At 37.0% G+C, this 18,288-nt stretch overlaps 1 protein-coding gene across 3 annotated transcripts in view; it reads right to left on the bottom strand.

Moving 5' to 3' along the window:
• The window catches only part of NME7 (NME/NM23 family member 7), a 245,293-nt gene that overhangs the window by 184,513 nt on the left and 42,492 nt on the right, over positions 1-18,288 (bottom strand). For all 3 annotated transcript variants that reach the window (XM_070266293.1, XM_070266294.1, NM_001301143.1), the window contains exons 2-3: positions 4,217-4,324; positions 3,286-3,452 (exon numbers count right to left, since the gene is read on the bottom strand). In XM_070266293.1, coding sequence (XP_070122394.1) covers positions 3,286-3,452; positions 4,217-4,324 — 275 coding nt within the window. The remainder of the gene's footprint in view (positions 1-3,285; positions 3,453-4,216; positions 4,325-18,288) is intronic.

Here is an 18,288-nt window from a genome sequence, read left to right on the forward strand (position 1 = left end):
GTTTCCCTTTACTTTCTAGCTGTGTGGTGATGGTCATGTTACTTAACCGTTCTATAAAATGGAATCAACAATATTCACTTTAGACAAATCACAGTTAATATATATATAAATTACAATTGTTATAGCTATTATTATTTTATTTTGATTGCATCACATTATTAACCCCATCTCCCTAATTCATTTACTGTTGCATTTACTTTTAAAGGAAAACTTAAAGTAGTCGAACTGAGATGCATATGAAAAGTGCCTATCACTGTGACAGGTATAAAAAAAATGTGCTCAAGAAAATTAAAGCTGTAAACATTTACCACTTGCAAATATAGGAATTATGGTTGATATTTCTTAATCCTATAGACATTTACCATTAGATCTCATAACAATGAGAGATTTCTATTTAACTGATATCCTAAATTTTTTTCTCACTTCAGAGTCATCCTGGGAATCTTTGGTCTTCCTTTTTTATGAAGCATTCACCACCCCAATGAGCCATCACCACCTATGTACCAACACCCACACTGAGTATCAAACCACCTGGAAAATTATAAAGGGCTCATAAAGAAGTCACAGAAAGAATATTACTATGAGAGTGATTCCGATGATATGTAATCAGCTAGTTATCTGGGTGGGAGATCTCAAAAAACAGTTTGGCAGACTTTTTTTCCTATCTAATTACTTTTGGAGGTTTTTATACAAACAGCCTTAACTAGCACTGGTGATTGTGTGTGTGTGTGTGTAAGACGGCTCTGAGCCAACATCTATTGTTGCTGAGTTAACACCTGTGCCAATCTTCCTCTGTTTTTTGGAGGGTTTTTTTGAGGAAGATTAGCCCTGAGCTAACATCTGCCACCAATCCTCCTCTTTTAGCTAAGGAAGACTGGCCCTGAGCGAACATCCATGCCCATCTTCCTCTATTTTTCATGTGGGATGCCTGCCACAGCATGGCTTGCTACGTGGTGCACAGGTCCACACCAGGGATCCGAACCGGCAAACCCTGTGTAGCCAAAGAGGAATATTCGAACTTAACCATTGCACCACCCAGCTGGCCCCTTCCTCTATGCTTTTGTATGTGGGACACTGCCACAGCATGGCTTGATGAGCAGTGTGTAGGTCTGTGCCCAGGATCCGAACCCACGTACCCTGGGCCGCAGAAGCAGAGCATGCAAACTTAACCACTATGCCACTGGGATGGCCCCCAGGTGATACCTATTTTTAATCACTGCAACAATCACTCCACAAATGCAAAGAATCCACCAAAACAATACAAACTACAAGCCACAGAAACCAGAGCCAAGAAAGATGACAAAAGAATTAAACCTCCAATTCAAATACAGTCATTCTAGTCTCAGAAAGTTGCAAACTCATAAATGTAGAGATTGAAAATTATATATTTTAATGATACTGAAAGTTGACATTCAGAAGAAAAACACTATTAAAAAGTCCTTGTTTTTGGTATAACCTGATTTTCAGCTGCATCTCCAACTTCTTCTCTCTTCTAAATTAAAACTGAGGAAAAGCCAGAATGACAAATGCAGCTTTGACAATCAAGAGAGAAGACTAAAGAGCCACACATGGAGGGCACCATGCTGTGGCTTCTCTACTTCAGAGGAAGAGCCATGTGCAACGGGATGGAGGGAAGTAGATACTGAGGCCAGCCAGCAGCTCTTCCTGCAGACATGGCCGCTATTCACAGTGATAGAAACTCACTCGCTCAATAAATGTGTGAATAATTTCACACATTTGAATAATTTACTGTTCGAGGCATCACTAGAATGGTCTTAAGGGACACACTTGTGAACAAGACAGATAAGTTTCTCTGTATCACTTTTTTAATGTATTTTTTTCCTTCAATTGATCAGCCAATATTTACTGGACATACGTTAAGTCTGTGAATAAAGCTCAAGAATAGACAACATCTGGTATGAACAATCTAGACAAAAACATCTTTGTTGACTAGATCAAAGGTCATCATTTGAAAACAAGGGGGAAATAAAAAAGAATAGATAAATTTTAAATTGTTATTCATTGATCCATTCAGCCAATACAGACAAGGTGCTTGTACCGCGTGAGGAGATGTGCCAGGTGCCACAGGAGACACACAAATGAACTGAGACAGAAAGAGGGCACCTACTTCCAGGTCCTATCCATTCGCCTATGACTAAATCCTCCCATTCTTGATTCAGGCCAACTTCGGGCTTTAATCTTGCCTCTACTCTTGACCTTCAGCAAGTAACTACCTAACATCTTGAAGCCTCAACTTCCCCATCTGTGAAGTGGAACTAATCATAATATAACCTTTTTTATTAGGTTGCTGTGGGACTTAAATGATAGTTACAAATCATTTTAACACCATGCCTGATATAAGAATAGCTAACAGTCAATGAGTGCTTATTATTACTCCTATTACTCTACTTTTGTTAATCGTATACTTTCCTTCCTCTTCAGACCTATTGCTACCATCCCAATTCAGGCTGTTATTTTACTAATTAAATTCAAAAGTTTTTTTAACCACCAGCCTATCCAGCCGAACAACGGCTCATCCCAGCACCTGACACACAATTTCCCACCTCTGAACCTTTGCTTAAACTCATGCCTCTGACCAGCATCCCCTCTACCTGATCTAACCAGGTAATAATTCACTCCATCTTTCATTATCCAGCTCAAATACCTTCACAAAGCCGTCTCTGCTCTTTCACAAGAAATTACATTACTTTCTTCTGAGTTTCCATTGAGCATAAGGCACTCACTACTTTTTTCCCCAGAAGCCATGTTTAACCTATACACCAAGACATTTTATATTCAAATATTCTCAGTTCCCAGTTAGATGCATGTTTCAAAGAATGATGAGGATGTATAAAAAGTTTGTATTTTTTCCTCCAGATATAATGTCTGCCTAAGACTATGGGCATCACTTTGTTATCTGAGTGAAGGGCAAATCACAGAATCTGCTCCACAAAATTCTAACAATGTCCTAACACTGAACTGCATCACTGAAAAATATCTACACTGTAAAAACACAAGATAGAATCGAGAAATTAGAATTTGATACCAAGAAGGACCTGGTCATCCACTTCTGAAAAAAGTGGCTATGAAAACCCTGTGAACAGCGGCAGAGCATTGTCTGATACAGGATGGAAAGTAAGAGGATGGTGCAAAAACCCCAGGCAGGGTTCTGCCCTGCTGTCCACAGGGTGCTAGGAGGCAGGATTGACTCAGAGCACTGACAACAACACGCCCCGACATATATAATATTTTAAGAATGAAAAAAAGATTCTACAATTTTCTTACTTTTCTTTCCTACTGCCCAGTTGACGAGCTGTATACTGATCCCCATAGTCAATCAGCACAAGTTGTCGAGAAAAGATATTCACTTTGTTGCCTATAAATAAATCTTCCAAGTGAAGGTCATCATATTTGGTCCGCTTTAAAAAGGTGCGATGATTCTTTACATCATGCTGGAACCAAAAACAATACAATACAACAAAGAATTATCAATGGGGAACGTTAATCTTATTATAAACTAGAAATAGTTCTTAATTCTACTTTATTAAATATAGGTTACATTGTTTCATTTTCGCTACAAATACAAATCATAATTTCTTTTATATTATAACTTCTGTATTTCCTAGTAACATAAAAACTTCTTATTACAAACTTAATACTTTAAAAAACCATAACTAGAAAGATTTGTTTATTGCCAAATCATTTCAGCAAATTAGTGCCCATGAAATCCTGGAGAAAAAATTCCAAATTTCTGCTTTCCCGCCTACACAAAATCCCAATGCCAAATAGATTCAGCTGTAAAAGGGAATGCCAGTGAAGGGACACAAAGAAAGAAGTGGGACTCTCTCAGCTCGATCCTCTTCAGTTTGACTTTTTGTAGAGAGAACAGTTTTCAATAATGGTGATCTATTTATGATCATGATAATCTTTATCTATAACCGCTTTCTGATTATTGCTTAACGCAAAGTATAAATAATCCCACTTCAGCTTCCTAATCAAAAAATATTAACTTCTATTTTTGAAATTAAAAATAAAGGCACAAAGTTATCTTCTTGTATTGGAATTCTAATACCAAAAAACAAAAAGAATTTCCACTAAATATACATGTATGTATATGTATGTATTTTTAAAAGCAACTACATAAAAGGCAATCCTATTCTTCCCATCCCACCTTCACTCTCTTTCTCAATTTTTAAGCAAAGAAAGGCTTATTTACCATTTCAACAGATCCATCCCCCGGGTAAAATAAAAGCTCATAGCGTCGAAAAAGTGAAGCATTTGGATCATACCACTCTGCAATGAAAACGAATCTTTCACTATGATTCTGAAAAGAAAAATAGAATAATTTTAACACTAACATATAAAATATAAGCACTCTTATATAAACCATACAAATTGAAAGCAAGAATTACCAAATGTTTGCAACAAACAAATCTTACTCCTTATTTATTATAATAATTCTGCTTTTCAATAATATATCAGTTATCAACACACCCTCAGAAATACTGCCTTCTAATTTCTTATTGAATATCCTTAGAATATCTCAAAGATGACTTACGAACTCCTAAATACTTCACAGCCATCCAATCACCCCGAGTAAATTAATGTTTTAGAACATGAGCTCCTGATCTGACTACTGCAATAATTCAGTCCTTCTGGAAGAAACTGTACTTATAAACAGATGATCAATAAACTGGTAAGAGAAAAAATTTCTGAGAGGCTAGCTCTTAATTACATGAAGTTGTCACTGTCCTAAATTTAAGAATACGGCACTATTAGAATATTGTTGTCATTAAAACTATAGTAAACACCCTTTCTCTCCTTAGTAATTTCACACGATCTATCTTTTTATAGCAATAGCAGAAGAACGTGCTAGTCTAGGTCCTCCAAGCAGACGAAATGCCAAGACAGGATTACACATGCAAGAACTTTGTTCCTGTAAGGGAAATTCCTGTGAGAAAATGGGAAGGGACCCAGGGAAAGCTGACAAAGCAGAATACAGATCTGACCCTGAGTGAAGGAGAGAGGGAAGGAAGACTAGATGGAATCCTCTGGTATTGCTGTACAGTCTAAGGGAGGTTCACAAGACCAGCAGGGAGTGCTGCAGCCAGTTCCTCTGAGAGGAGTTCCCTGACTTCCAGGCACAGGCCTGCTTCAGTATCCCTGTGCCTCTCCCCCACTGCCGGGAGCAGCCCTGGGGTAGCATGCCCAAAGTGCACAAGTAGCTGCGGATTTCAGAGCACAGTTGGTGGGGCCCGTGGTCATTTAAGCTCCCTCTAGTTGGGGGTCTGTGAGGTGCATTCTTATGGCAACCACAAAAGATAAAATGAAAAAATAAGTCAAAGATGGGCCCTCTTTCCTTGACTATTAAGCAGGATTTCCCTCATATACGTTATTAAAAGTATCTTAGCCCCCAAAGGTCCTTCATTACAATAAGTAAATGAGAATATAAGGAAGTAGGGAATCTAGGAGTTTGTTGCTAGCTCTGGATTTAGCATCTGATTCTCTGGTTAGGGAATATGGATGGGTTCCTTTTATGTTAATAATTTACTTATAAATTCTAATAGTAGAAGTTGTATGTCTAGTTGTATCTATGACTATATTCATAAACTATAATGTAGATAGTTTTTAAGATGTTATTTTATTTTTCCCACAATCATCCAAAAAGACACATTTAAACAATGCTTATTAGTCAAGAGAAAATAAAGGTAAATTAAGAGACATACTATGACATTTGTAAAAGACTTTCTTCATACTTGTTTTTTCATATTGATTCTTACAAATACAGCTTTTTTAGATTTCGGTTTCACTGTGCACACTAGTATTGTACTTCCATTTTAATATAAAATTTAAATATTAGTAGCTTATTAAATTTTTTACTATCTATATTAAAATATTCATTCACTCAAAGACATTATTGAACTATGGCCTTCACTAAAATAAATAAAATTATAAAATGGAAGAAATGATGGCACATCTAACTGAAGGTAAAAGGGCAGAATGATGAGGTAAATTAAAAACCAATGAAACTTGGCACTTCCATTTATCCAGGTGGCCTAACCAAAAACCTGCCAATGACACCATAATTCCAAGGCAGGTAGTACAATTTTGCACAATATGCTATCCAGAAAACAGTTTTAATACGAAGACGATCAACCGAGAACTACTGTTTCTGGCTGACAGAGAAGCTTATGGCAAACCAATGCTATTTTCCAAGAACAACTAGAAAAGTGGAATATGAAAAATAAATCTGTTTGAAGACCTTGAAGAGCCTCTAAGGGAGCTAGGATTTGAGCATCCAAGATCCAGGAAGACGGGAAGCTCACTGAGGTGAGCCCAACAGTCTTCGTGCTGCTTTTCCCAGATGACATGTGCAGAGTCTAAGTCAGGAGGGACAACAGACTGAGAAGCCCAAGAAGCTGGCAGAGGGAAGCTGCCAAGAGGCAGAGAAGCCAGCAGAGCTTTTGACAATCTCACAGGGTGAGGAAGACGAAAACTGGAATTTGGGCCTGCCAAAGCAGCCTAGACCTGAGGGGCAAAGACCTTGCAGAGAAGGAAACCAGAGAGAAGTGAGCTCAAACATGTGCTTGCTCCATAGAGCTTTCAGTAGTCTCACAGCACTGGGGAAAGACAAGAATTCAAACTCACCAAAGAGGAGATCCCACTGACCTTTCTGTTAAGACTCCTAGAGCATCACATTCCAGGAGCATGGGTAAACTAGAGGTAACCTGATCCTTTCAATGTTTGAAACAAGTCTTGTGTTCACTCAACACTTAGTTCTTGATCATACTGAGGTGAGATTTCCCTCATTCTAGCTCCCTGCATCTCCAGAAACTCTACAACTTTTCATACTCAATGTTAAGCATTCAAAGATAAACTACCAGATATAGCAAAAAAGAGTACCAAGTGAAAAAACAGGCAATACAAAGAGATCCATGAATAGCCTAGTTATTGTCTGACAAAGGCTTCAAAATAACAATGATAGGTATTTAAAAAAAAAAACAAAACATGTTGAGATAAAGAATTTCACTAGAGAGTCAGAATCTTGAGAAGAAAAAATAACTGCCAAAATAGCATTCTATAACTAGCACAAATACCCTTCAAAAGATGAAGGTGAAATAAAGACTTTTCCAGACAAGCAAAAAGAGAAAATTTATTGCCAGTGTACTTGCATTAAATGAAATTCTAAGCAGAGTTCCAAAGGAAAAGGAAAATGATACCAGATGACTCAAGAAATTGAAGAGAGGACTGAGAAACAATGGAAATGTAAATATGTGGGTAAATCTAAATAAATAATGAGTACACAAAATAAAAATAATGTCATATGGGATATAAAATAAGTGGATTTGAATGATGTCAATAAGACTATAAAGGTTGTGAGTGATAGACAGTGTTCTTCAAATGATATAAAGCAAAGGAAGTATCTCCTATATCAGCTGCTAAACCTGTTCTCAAATTCCAATGAACATTAGTGAACAAGAATCTCTCAGAAGATTAACAAACAAATCAGGGATCTTCTGTTCAATTTATCACCCTCTGTTCTATCTAAATGACTTTTCTTCCTCTCCTACTCCTCAGATAACAAGAAAGCATTTCTCAGAAAGTCTAATAAGTCAGTGATAGTTAAATTTAAGAAATTAATGATAACCATTAATCATGTCAATAACCATAATAATAATTTTTAGAGCACCTAATAAGCAGCAGCTTCTTTACATACATTATCTCATTTTGTTCTCACAACAGACAATGTAGGTAGTATCCCTATTTCATGGACAAGGATAGCAAAGCTCAGAAAATTTGAACACTGGCCCCAGGTTATACAGCAAAGAAATGAATAAGTCAGAACTCAAACTTTGGTCCTTCAAATTTTTCAAAGCCCATGCTCTGTCCCATTAAACAGCACTGCCAATGGAAAATGGGCACAAGTCAGTATTAACACAGTAATCATTCAATGAGCATAATCCAATGATGAAGTGAGTTATTTAGCTACTCCTCCATGTAAAGTTAAACAATTCTACACAGTGTCAAGTTTTGTAAACTTTAACAATCATCTAGGAGAAGTGAAATGGATTATGAAAAAATAGGATGAGGAAATCATGTCAGTCCCTGTAACATCAAATGTACTTAACAAAATATCTCTTTTCAATTATATCTCAATTCCAGAATCTTAAGGAATCAAGAGTCAGTGACATGATCCGTGTAAGACATCATCAGTTTAAGGTAACCAAAAGATTTTACAAAGCAGATCTTCTCTGGGAAATTATAGAAATTATAGGCTGTGTTGCCCATAAGTTGCTGCTTTGAAACCATTTTCACTGTGAGCATTAGTTGTTCTAATGTAGTCATGACCTCTAGGGAAAAACAATAAAAACAATTTCTTTTATTGTAAAGGAAAAAGAAAGTAAATTGATACCAGAGGTTATCAGGAATAGAGTTGTGTTATCTTTTTAAATTCCATCAGAAACCAAACCACTTAATGAGGTGTTGAAGGGAGAGTTAAATAACACACCAGTTAAATAAATCTCTGATAAATAACCATCACACAGAAAAAGAGACAATGACTATGTCCACAAGAGTTCAAAAATGCCTAAGCTCTTGGGTCTGACCTCTTAGAGTTTTGAGCTAGAGTTTTCACAACAGCACCTACATACAAAGGAAAAAAAATCTTTCATATTCTCTCAAAAAACTAGTCCATTCCTTCATCTATAACTGTGATTTACCTCAATGATATTGTTAAAAACTATATAAGAATATTAACGGAATTTCTGTTTATAGATGAGGAAACTAACTCTCAAGCAAGGCAGTACTGTTTCCTCTATGAAAAAAGGTTTATTATGCCAAGTACAAACTGCATTCAAACTTGATTTAAACTTAACTTTCTGATTTGCCTTTGCAGTAGAAACTCTGATTACTTCCCAGAGTCAAAAGATGTCTAGAAATATAAAGTGGTACTTCCGGACTTGGCCAAAACAATGGTACCTGTGAACATCCCATTCAGGCTGGCCTTTCAAGTAACTGCCTGACTACACATGCACACGCACACGTAAACATACCCACATCCACACATCTAGACTATACCTCATCACCTTTGAAATTAAAAATTTTACTGTTCAGTTAAGTTGAGCCAAATCTAGCAAAGAACTTGACTCCTCTTTTTGGTAAATGATTTCAAAGCTGAATATCATTTTGTTAAACCCCTTCATTTTATGGATAAAGAAACTGAGGCCCAGCGAATATAAATGACTCTCATAAAGTGACAGAGCTAATTAATGACCCAGCCAAACCCAGAAACCACACTTGCTGTGACTCAGATCTTTCCGTAATACCAGACTTTCAGGGCCAACTCAAGAAGGAGAAACAACACTTTAGTAGCACATAGAGAGACCTCCAGTTTTTTGCCACAGATCTTCTAATAAGAATATGACTGCCTAGATGATGACAGGAACAATAAAGATTTCAGTTTCCGTCAGAAATAACATTATGCAGAATGGTTAAATATTACACTGAGGCAAAAAGAGACTTTTTCTTCCATTCTCTCCTAGCCTGTAAGGTTTCTGCAGAGAAATCCACTGAAAGCCTGATAGGGGTTCCTTTGTAGGTTATCTTCTTCTGCCTTGCTGCCGTAAGAATTCTTTCTTTGTCATTCATTTTTGCCAGCTTTACTACTATATGCCTTGCAGGAGGTCTTTTTACATTGACATATCTAGGAGATCTGGAAGCTTCTTTCACATGAATTTCCATCTCCTTCCCTTGGTTTGGGAAGTTCTCTGCTATTATTTCTTTGAACATGCTTTCTGCTCCATTTTCCTTCTCTTCTCCTTCTGCAATACCTATAATTCTTATGTTGCATTTCCTCATTGAGTCGGATATTTCTTGGAGACTTTCTTCACTTATTTTTAGTCTTAGTTCTCTCTCCTCCTCTGTCTGAAGCATTTCAACATTTCTATCTTTGATTAAGCTGATACACTCCTCTACGATGTCCACTCAAGCGTGCAAGAAATCTGTATTTTGCTTTCTCTCTTCCATTGTGTCTTTCATCTCCCATATTTCTGATTGATTCTTCTTTATAGTTGCAATCTCTTTTGCGAAGTAGCTCCTGAACTCACTGAATTGTTTCTCTACATTCTCTTTTACCTCGTTGAGTTTTCTGATGATAGCTATTTTGAATTCATTGTCACTAAGATTACATATCTCTGTGTCCTCAGGACTGAATTCTGGGCATTTGTCATTTTCTCTGTGATCTGGAGATCTGATATTGCTAGAGGGGGTGGCTCTGTTCTTATGCATCCTGGTATTACTTGATTGCAGTTATCTGCTATCGCCACTGGGTGTGAGGTCAAGAGTCACATATTCTGAGCCCTCTGCCTTCAGCTGAGATCCCCAGCAGTGGGGCCACACTGGGCGGGTGGGAGGAGGGGCACTTTCTCCTGCATGCACTCCAGGCTTTCTCAATCAGCTCTCGCTATGTGGTCTCCTGGGGTGTTGGCTTGATGAGATCACGCCCCGTGAAAGCTCTCCCCCTGGTAGACGTCTTCCCTCTAGGCTGCATGGGTCCCCTGGGATCCTTGTTGTTCCTGTGAATGAACAGCCCCTCCCCTGGTCCTTCTCTCTCGGAGGCCTCCTGTGGTCTCAGATCAAAGTCTTTAGGGCAGGGAGAGAAGTTTTCTCTTACCCGATTTCACCCACTCTGAGAGGGTTCCAGCCTCTCTGCCCTCCATCAAATGGCTGTGTGTGTCTCTCTGACATTATTTGTGTTGTATTTGGATGTCCTCTGTTCGAGTATGAGTGTTTTTTCATTGTATGTTGGAGGGGAGAGACTACCCAGAAAGTTCACCCCGCCATGATGCTGACGTCACCATTCAAAACCTTTTCTTAAAAAAGCCAAAACCTTTTCCTTCTTCTGAACGTTTTAAATATAATTTACATATAATAAAACAGTAGATCCCTCACATTCAAGCGCACTCTGTTCTTATTTTGTAAATCATCAATAGTGTAATACATTGAGTATTAAACTGAAGGAGTTTGAGAAAATGGCAGAGGCGGGGAGGTTACTCTGACCTTTACCCAACCCTTTTTCCCTGAAACACATCACAAAACTCTCATGTAAGATGTACCCTCCCCATGCCCAGAAGAAAGAAGGATTCCATCTCCAAAGACAAAGGGACACTGAGAAAAATCCCAACAACCGGACCTTGCTAAGTTGCCCCAGTTTACTGCACTCAGCTCATATTCTTTAACCTAGCATGTTCCACCAGGACTGTCCAGTCTTCATCAAACCTAGCATTAAAACGCTCAGGTTGAACTCTTTCTTCAGGTCCTCATTTCCTTATGACAGCTCTTGTGTCACATAAAATTTACAGTAAACAAATTTGTATGCTTTTCTCCTGTTAATCTTGGTCAGTTTAAATTTCAGACCCAGCCAGGGACCCAAAGAGGATCTTGGAGAACTTTTTCCTCCCCTATACATGCTATAGTCAGAAAGCTAAAAGAGAGCCAATAAAATGGAACAGAAGCTTTCATGAGCTGCAGGGGGTTAGGGGTTGTGTGGAGAAACAGAGGTAGAGAAGTTAAGCAGCAAAAAGCACAGTGATTCTGCAAGATGATAAATAATAAGAAACAACACCAGTGGTTATGTAACAATAGTTAACCCTGATACAGAGTCGGGAAACTATAATTGGAATTATTATTAACCCTAAACAAAAAGGGGTTCTGTTCCTACTGCACAAGATCAACAAAGAACAACATAATGATCACTCATTTTCATTGCAAAGGAACTTGAGTGATGATAACCCAACTCTTTAACATTCCATTTAAAATCCTAGTATAGGTATGGAACAGTTTTCTGGAACGACATTCAAAAATATGCCAAAAGTAGTTGCCACCGGGGAGTGCCCAGTGTGTGAGGGGGTGGGAGGGCACTGGAGAGAATACTTTCCAACTTACACCTTTCTGAACTGTTTGGCCCTGTTTGGTGCTTGTACTACTTTTTTTTTTTAAGATTTTATTTTTTCCTTTTTCTCCCCAAAACCCCCCGGTACACAGTTGTATATTCTTTGTTGTGGGTCCTTCTAGTTGTGGCCTGTGGGACGCTGCCTCAGCATGGTTTGATGAGCAGTGCCATGTCCGCGCCCAGGATTCAAACCAACGAAACACTAGGCCACCTGCAGCGGAGTGCGCGAACTTAACCACTCGGCCACGGGGCCAGCCCACTTGTATTACTTTTTAAATTTAATATCAAGAGGGGTTTAACTGTTTTCTAGTTTATAGTCTTCTTTATAGTTTAATTTCAAATTATATTGAAAAACAGAAGCCAGTTTTTTTTCTTTAATTAGGTAAGGACTAATTAAACATCCAAGAACGATATCACTTGTCAGCAGACCCTTTCTCATATATCATTAGAACCTTTGGAGTTCTTGCTTATTAACCACACTATAAAATCAGAATGTGGAGACAAAAAAGAAACAAAAAAAAATAACAAACAAAAGAAAAGAATATGAATGTTACAGAAATATACCAAGATATAAACAGTTAAATTTGGGTGGTAGCATTCTGTAATTCATCTTGGCCTTCATGTGGTTATTGTTTGTGTTCTCCAGATTTACCATTTGTTTATAGAATCATAAAAGCAGCACCTTAAAAATCAGTCTAAACAATCACGTATCAAATATACGGTACAAAAAGAAGGGGAAAATTTACACACAAAGTCTAAGAGTCATTTTTCTTCTACTTCTCTGTATCTTCTAAATTCTATATAATAAATATCAATTTCCTTATAAAGAAAAAGGTTATATTCATTTTAAAATATTTTAGATGGTAGAACTTTTGGCGACTACACAATTAGATATACAGTGTTGTTTATTTTATATAAAATTTACCCCCTCCCCTTATAAAAAATAGTAGAAAGATAGATTGGGGTTGGGGGACGGATGCTTTGAAGCAAAATGCATTCTTAAGTAGCAGTGGAATGCAGAGGAAATAACAGAGGACAAATCCCCAACACAAAAGCAGAAAGGAGAATATCCTTCTGCATTACAGACAGAGGTACATCCACTAAAAACACATCTAAACCCATGGTTTTGGGACTAAGAAAAAGGAAAATCAACCAGATTTTTAAAAGAAAAGCCTATTAGTTTTATAAAGGTCTCAATATAAAGCACAGTTGTGTATGTGAGTTTCTATACGTTATATTAAAACTTGGGTTTGACTTCCAGTTAATGTAAACATTAGCCAAAATAAATATATGTGATGTTTGGAGCATGGTCCTGGAATTAAACAATCTACAACTAACTAGCTCCTAGCTTTTGTATGCTCAGTCCCCTCATCTGGAGAATGAGGAAAACCATACTTATTACAAACTGTTGTCAACATTAGCATAATCACATTTGTGAAAGGATCTGGCACATGGTGTCGAAAATAGAAAAAGTCTTCTGTTAGAACCAAAAGGCACTGATTGGCTAGTGTTCAGCAGTAAACAAAACAGCGAATTTTTAACATTGTCAATAAATCATCATGATTAAAGATCCGAAACAAATCAGCAAAATTACAGGTCAGAATTCCATGGTGAAATGATCACTCTCTAATCTCAGAGCATCTCCAACATCTCCAATTCTTGTAATATTTAAAATTAGAGTTTAGATTCTATGAGAAATAAATACAGGTTCTGCAAATTAGCATTCACTTGAAGGCCTGCATAATAGATTTTTCAATCTCATGTCTGCAATTTAAATAGTGTATTTCAGTATTCTCTGAATTAATAAAATGCTTACAATTGTCAAAGTGACTTGTTTCAACCTATTTACATCTTTATATATAAACTTACCATTGTTTCAGTATTGTCCTCACCATGTGCTTGCTAAAAAGGATAAGGCAAGGCCATCAGACCTTTATACCTTATCTGATTCCCATCCATCAATTCATTCATTCAACAAATTCAGCACTTACCATGTGCTAGTGTTATGCTAGGTACCTGAGCTATGTCAAGTTATAACAATGGCGATTAGAAACAAACACCGCCCTTGCCTTCACGGATCTCATAATCTAGCAGGGAGGATAGCCAATCAAACAATCACACAAATACATCTTATTTGATGAAAATAAGGGAAACTGTTGTATTGTGTTACTCTCAACTCACTTCATGTCCAGCTTTGAATTCATTGTTCTTCTATAAGTCACAATTGACTGTTAAGATAGGTCATTTAATTTTTCTCTCATCTTACTCAAAATTCATTCTACACTGTTTATATAACTCTTCATCAGAATGTGCTGTAAGGCACTTTACAATTTTTATTTTTAATTTCCCTTTGATAGTATGCATTTTTAAATGTAGAAAAACCTCAGATTATTTTTCAAATTTATTTTGTTACGCTTTCTGAAAAAGGAAAATGTCATTTTAAAATGCAGCATATGAAAACTGCTGTCTATTCAAATGACAGTCTGGTATGAGTCATTTCCCAGTGCTGGTATTTTTTTTTTAAATAGTCAGATGATACCAAGCATGTGCTGATTACGTAGGTAAGTTTCTTCCATTTATTTTGAAGACATTTTCCCTTCTTTCAATTCTTTTTTCAAAAAAATAGGTGACAACCAATAGAAATAATAATATTCTTTTGTAAAACAGGTGAAATTTAAAAAACATATGTATATTGATTATAAACATGACAATGACTGAACTTGCAGATAATGCTGGGAGAAAGAACAGGACTAACACAGATGAGTTAGCCACATCTTGGCCCTTATTATTACCTGAAAGTATTCCACCACCGAACTCAGTGATCCAAGCATCTGTTCACTGCCCATATCCTCCTGTCCTTACAGCTAGTTTGTTCAGCTTCTCCCTCTTTTACATCATCAGGCTTTCCAGTGCAATGGTCCTTTTACACATTCCCAATTCATCAGCCTCTCTTTCCTTCACTTCCTTATCCATCTTAGATTCCTTGATTTGTCAAGGAATGGATTTCAATCATACTCAACTCTTTTCACTGCATTGTTTAGCCAAGACCCAAGACTAGGTGAAGTTAACCACTGTGCTTTCTCTGTGCTTGCAGCAGAGTTTTATAGTTCTGCATTTTACATTTAGGTCTGTTATCCATTTAGAGTTAATATTTGTGAAGGATGTAAGTTCTGTGTCTATTCATTCATTTGAGGTATCACATACAGAGAGAGAGAGTGAGCAAGTGTCTTCCTAGAGCATCAGTCATAATGGTAAGTAATGTAAGCAATTTTACATTAAACAAATATGTATACATTATTAAGTAGAATGTAAAATTCACATAATTTGCAAGATAAAATATGTGATTTTAAGAAAATTTCAACCAATGTTGGAATTTCAGGTGAAATAATATTTGAAGAGCAACCAACCCTTTGGAAAATCAAATCATACCACATCTCTCGTGGCAGTGCTTAAAGGCACAGCCCCACATGGATCATGTGAAACTAACAATCTTTTCCATGTACATGTGCTTAAAAAGACACAATCCCTTAGTTCAAGAGTAAGTTTATCAAGCTTGTGCTATCAAATATAATTGTGCCTTGATCTCCTACATTTCAATATTACTGATCAGAAAGAGCCATTCCATTCCTGATGACACTATAACAGTAAATCAACAAATACTCATTGAACCTGGCCCTACCAGTATTACTGAGTGCAACGCGTGTGTCAAATTGAATTGCTGCTGCTGCTCTTGCTGCTCTCATTTGCTAGCAGCCTATGGCAAGTGACACGGCCCTGAACTATGTTGCTTGAAGAGAAGATCCAGGAAACTATAAAGGGTTTTCTTTTGGAGTCAGATGGGGAATACTTCAGAATGGCTACGACCATGCTCTAGAGTCAGACAGACCTGGGCTACGTGACCTTGGACAAGATACTTACCCTCTCTAAACCTTAGTTTCTGCCTCCGTAAAATGGGCATGGTAATAGTACTTTCCTCACAGGGTAGTTGTGGGGATTAAATGGCTTAGTGTACATAAAGCCCTTTGGATTTCTGTTGCCTGTCTCCTATAGCAGTGATGGTGGCTTATAGGGCTACCAGTGACCAAAGCTGCACAGAGCACACTTATCTTCCCACTGGTCTTCTTCTGATATACAGGAAGGGCCTCTCTTGACTTGCGATGCTACAGCCTCAGCTGCAGCAAATCCTAAGTACTTTTTAATGGTCTTTGTAGAAAATATCAGTATAAAGGGACAAAGAATTTGTGATGGACAGAAAAAATAGAAATGTGACTAAAGTTATCTTTATTATGAAAGGAAAAGATATTGAACATATATAGTTATTTCTGCAATAAGTAATTTTTTGTAAAGGAAATGTAATAAATCAGAGTTCAAATTCTTGCCTTTTAGGAAGCTTTACCAATAAAAAATTGAGTAACAATTTTTTAAAATTTTATAATACCATCTGTTACACATTAATCATTAGTATTATAATTCAAACTTCTCAAGGAAAAGGCACAATTGAAAAAAATCATAAATTACATTAATCAACACAAAATTGTGGCTAATTGTAAATGCGAAAAATTAAATGCTGTGCCTTGGCTTGGCACTGAAACCAAACATGCTATGGAAAATAATACCAAAGCATTTACATTTTATAGTTAATATTTAAAGTCATATAAGACATTATAGTTATTAGCAATCTATATGTTCAAAAGAGCAGGTATCATATCTTACTATTTAACTACTCTAAGATGCAAAATTAATTATGTGGCCAGGTTTCCAGGACCAAGCAGGAATCTGAGGAACTGTGTGAATGTTTATGAAATAGGAGTAAAATCTGAAGAACCTGCCTCCAATTCCACAAAGCAAAGCAGAAACGTTCTATATTTTATTTAAAAGACAAATATTACATATGAGAAAGCACATACATCCAAGGTTTCTCCAGGATCAAAAATAAAGTGCAGAAAGTTTTTTCCAAATAAACTATCTAAATCTCCATTTAATGGCTCAACAGTGAATTAAAACGTCTACTTAAGGCATCTTTTTTTCAAGTAATTTTTCACTCTTAATAGCAATAAACCTGGGGGAAAGGCAGGAAAAATTAAAAATCATACTCATGATCTAACTGCACATCAACTATAAATTCAGAGGAAACAAAGCAAAATATTAATATGGGTGAAAAAGTATTCCTGGACCCAGTTCATAAGCATTTGGGATGAAGGATGAGTTTATGCATTTGTGTGCATGTTAAGATATTTCTGAATAATACATGATAATAGAATAAAATTACCTATTGCTTTTTAAAAATAAATTACCAGGTATCTAAAGAGGAGTTTTCATAGTAAATTGCTCCAATATAATGGAGCCCCTTAACAAGTAAAAGTTCCTTATTCTTCCAGGGACCTTGTAAGGACCTTCTCAGGCCTTCGGGTAAGGCCTCAAGAGGATATAGGAAAGTAAGATAAGGTATTAATTCAGCACACACTGACAAAAATATCATCACCTTTAAGAACTGAACACTTAAAATGATTAAAAAGAAAGAAAGAAAAAAAGGCAGGCAGGCAAGCAGACAGGCAGTGCCATTACTGTTTGGGAGTTTTAGAGTACCAACCATCATTAGCTTGCAAGAATCAGTGGGATCCACTGTTTACAGTTGACTGCTTGTACTTTTGACTCTCTTAGTGTTCTTTAAACTGCTACCATTTTAATTAACCTTTACAAATCTCACTTACCTCTCACAACAGTTAGAACCAAATATTAAGCAGGTAGGGAAGGAAGGAGATAAGCTAACAGTATGTCAGGTGTTTGTAATACACTCTCTCGGTTGATTCTCACCACACCTGTAATGGAGGTACTCCCCCTATTTTCATCAGTGGGGAAACAGAGGCTCAGAGAGGTTAAGGTTAATTTTTCAGAGAGTACACAAATCAAACAGCTAGTCAGGGCCGGAGATGGGATTCAAACAAAGGTTTGTTTGATGCCAAAAATCAATGCTCGTTTCCAGACACCAAAAGCACTGAATCACGAAAAATACCAAAATCAAGAGTTCTGGATCAGCCAAAAGAGCAGCAGAGATGGGAGACAGTGAAACAGGTAACCTGTCTACAAGGTATAGCTGAGCACAAAAGCAGACAGCAAAAATAAGAAATCAGAGGAGATCACTAACAAGGGAAAATCGGTCTAGCCTCGATCCTAGAAAGAACAAAAATCATTCCAGAGTTACATAAGGACTCCGACAAGGTTACTGAAGCCATTTTCATGTTCCTGGTGTTGCATTTAAGATGTGTCGTAGGAGATCAAGGACCAGGAGTTATTCAGAGTCAATACCAGATTTCTAGGGAATGAAAATCAGTTCATGG

This window comes from Equus caballus, chromosome 5, assembly GCF_041296265.1.
Source record: "Equus caballus isolate H_3958 breed thoroughbred chromosome 5, TB-T2T, whole genome shotgun sequence".
In the NCBI taxonomy this organism is placed as follows: domain Eukaryota; kingdom Metazoa; phylum Chordata; class Mammalia; order Perissodactyla; family Equidae; genus Equus; species Equus caballus.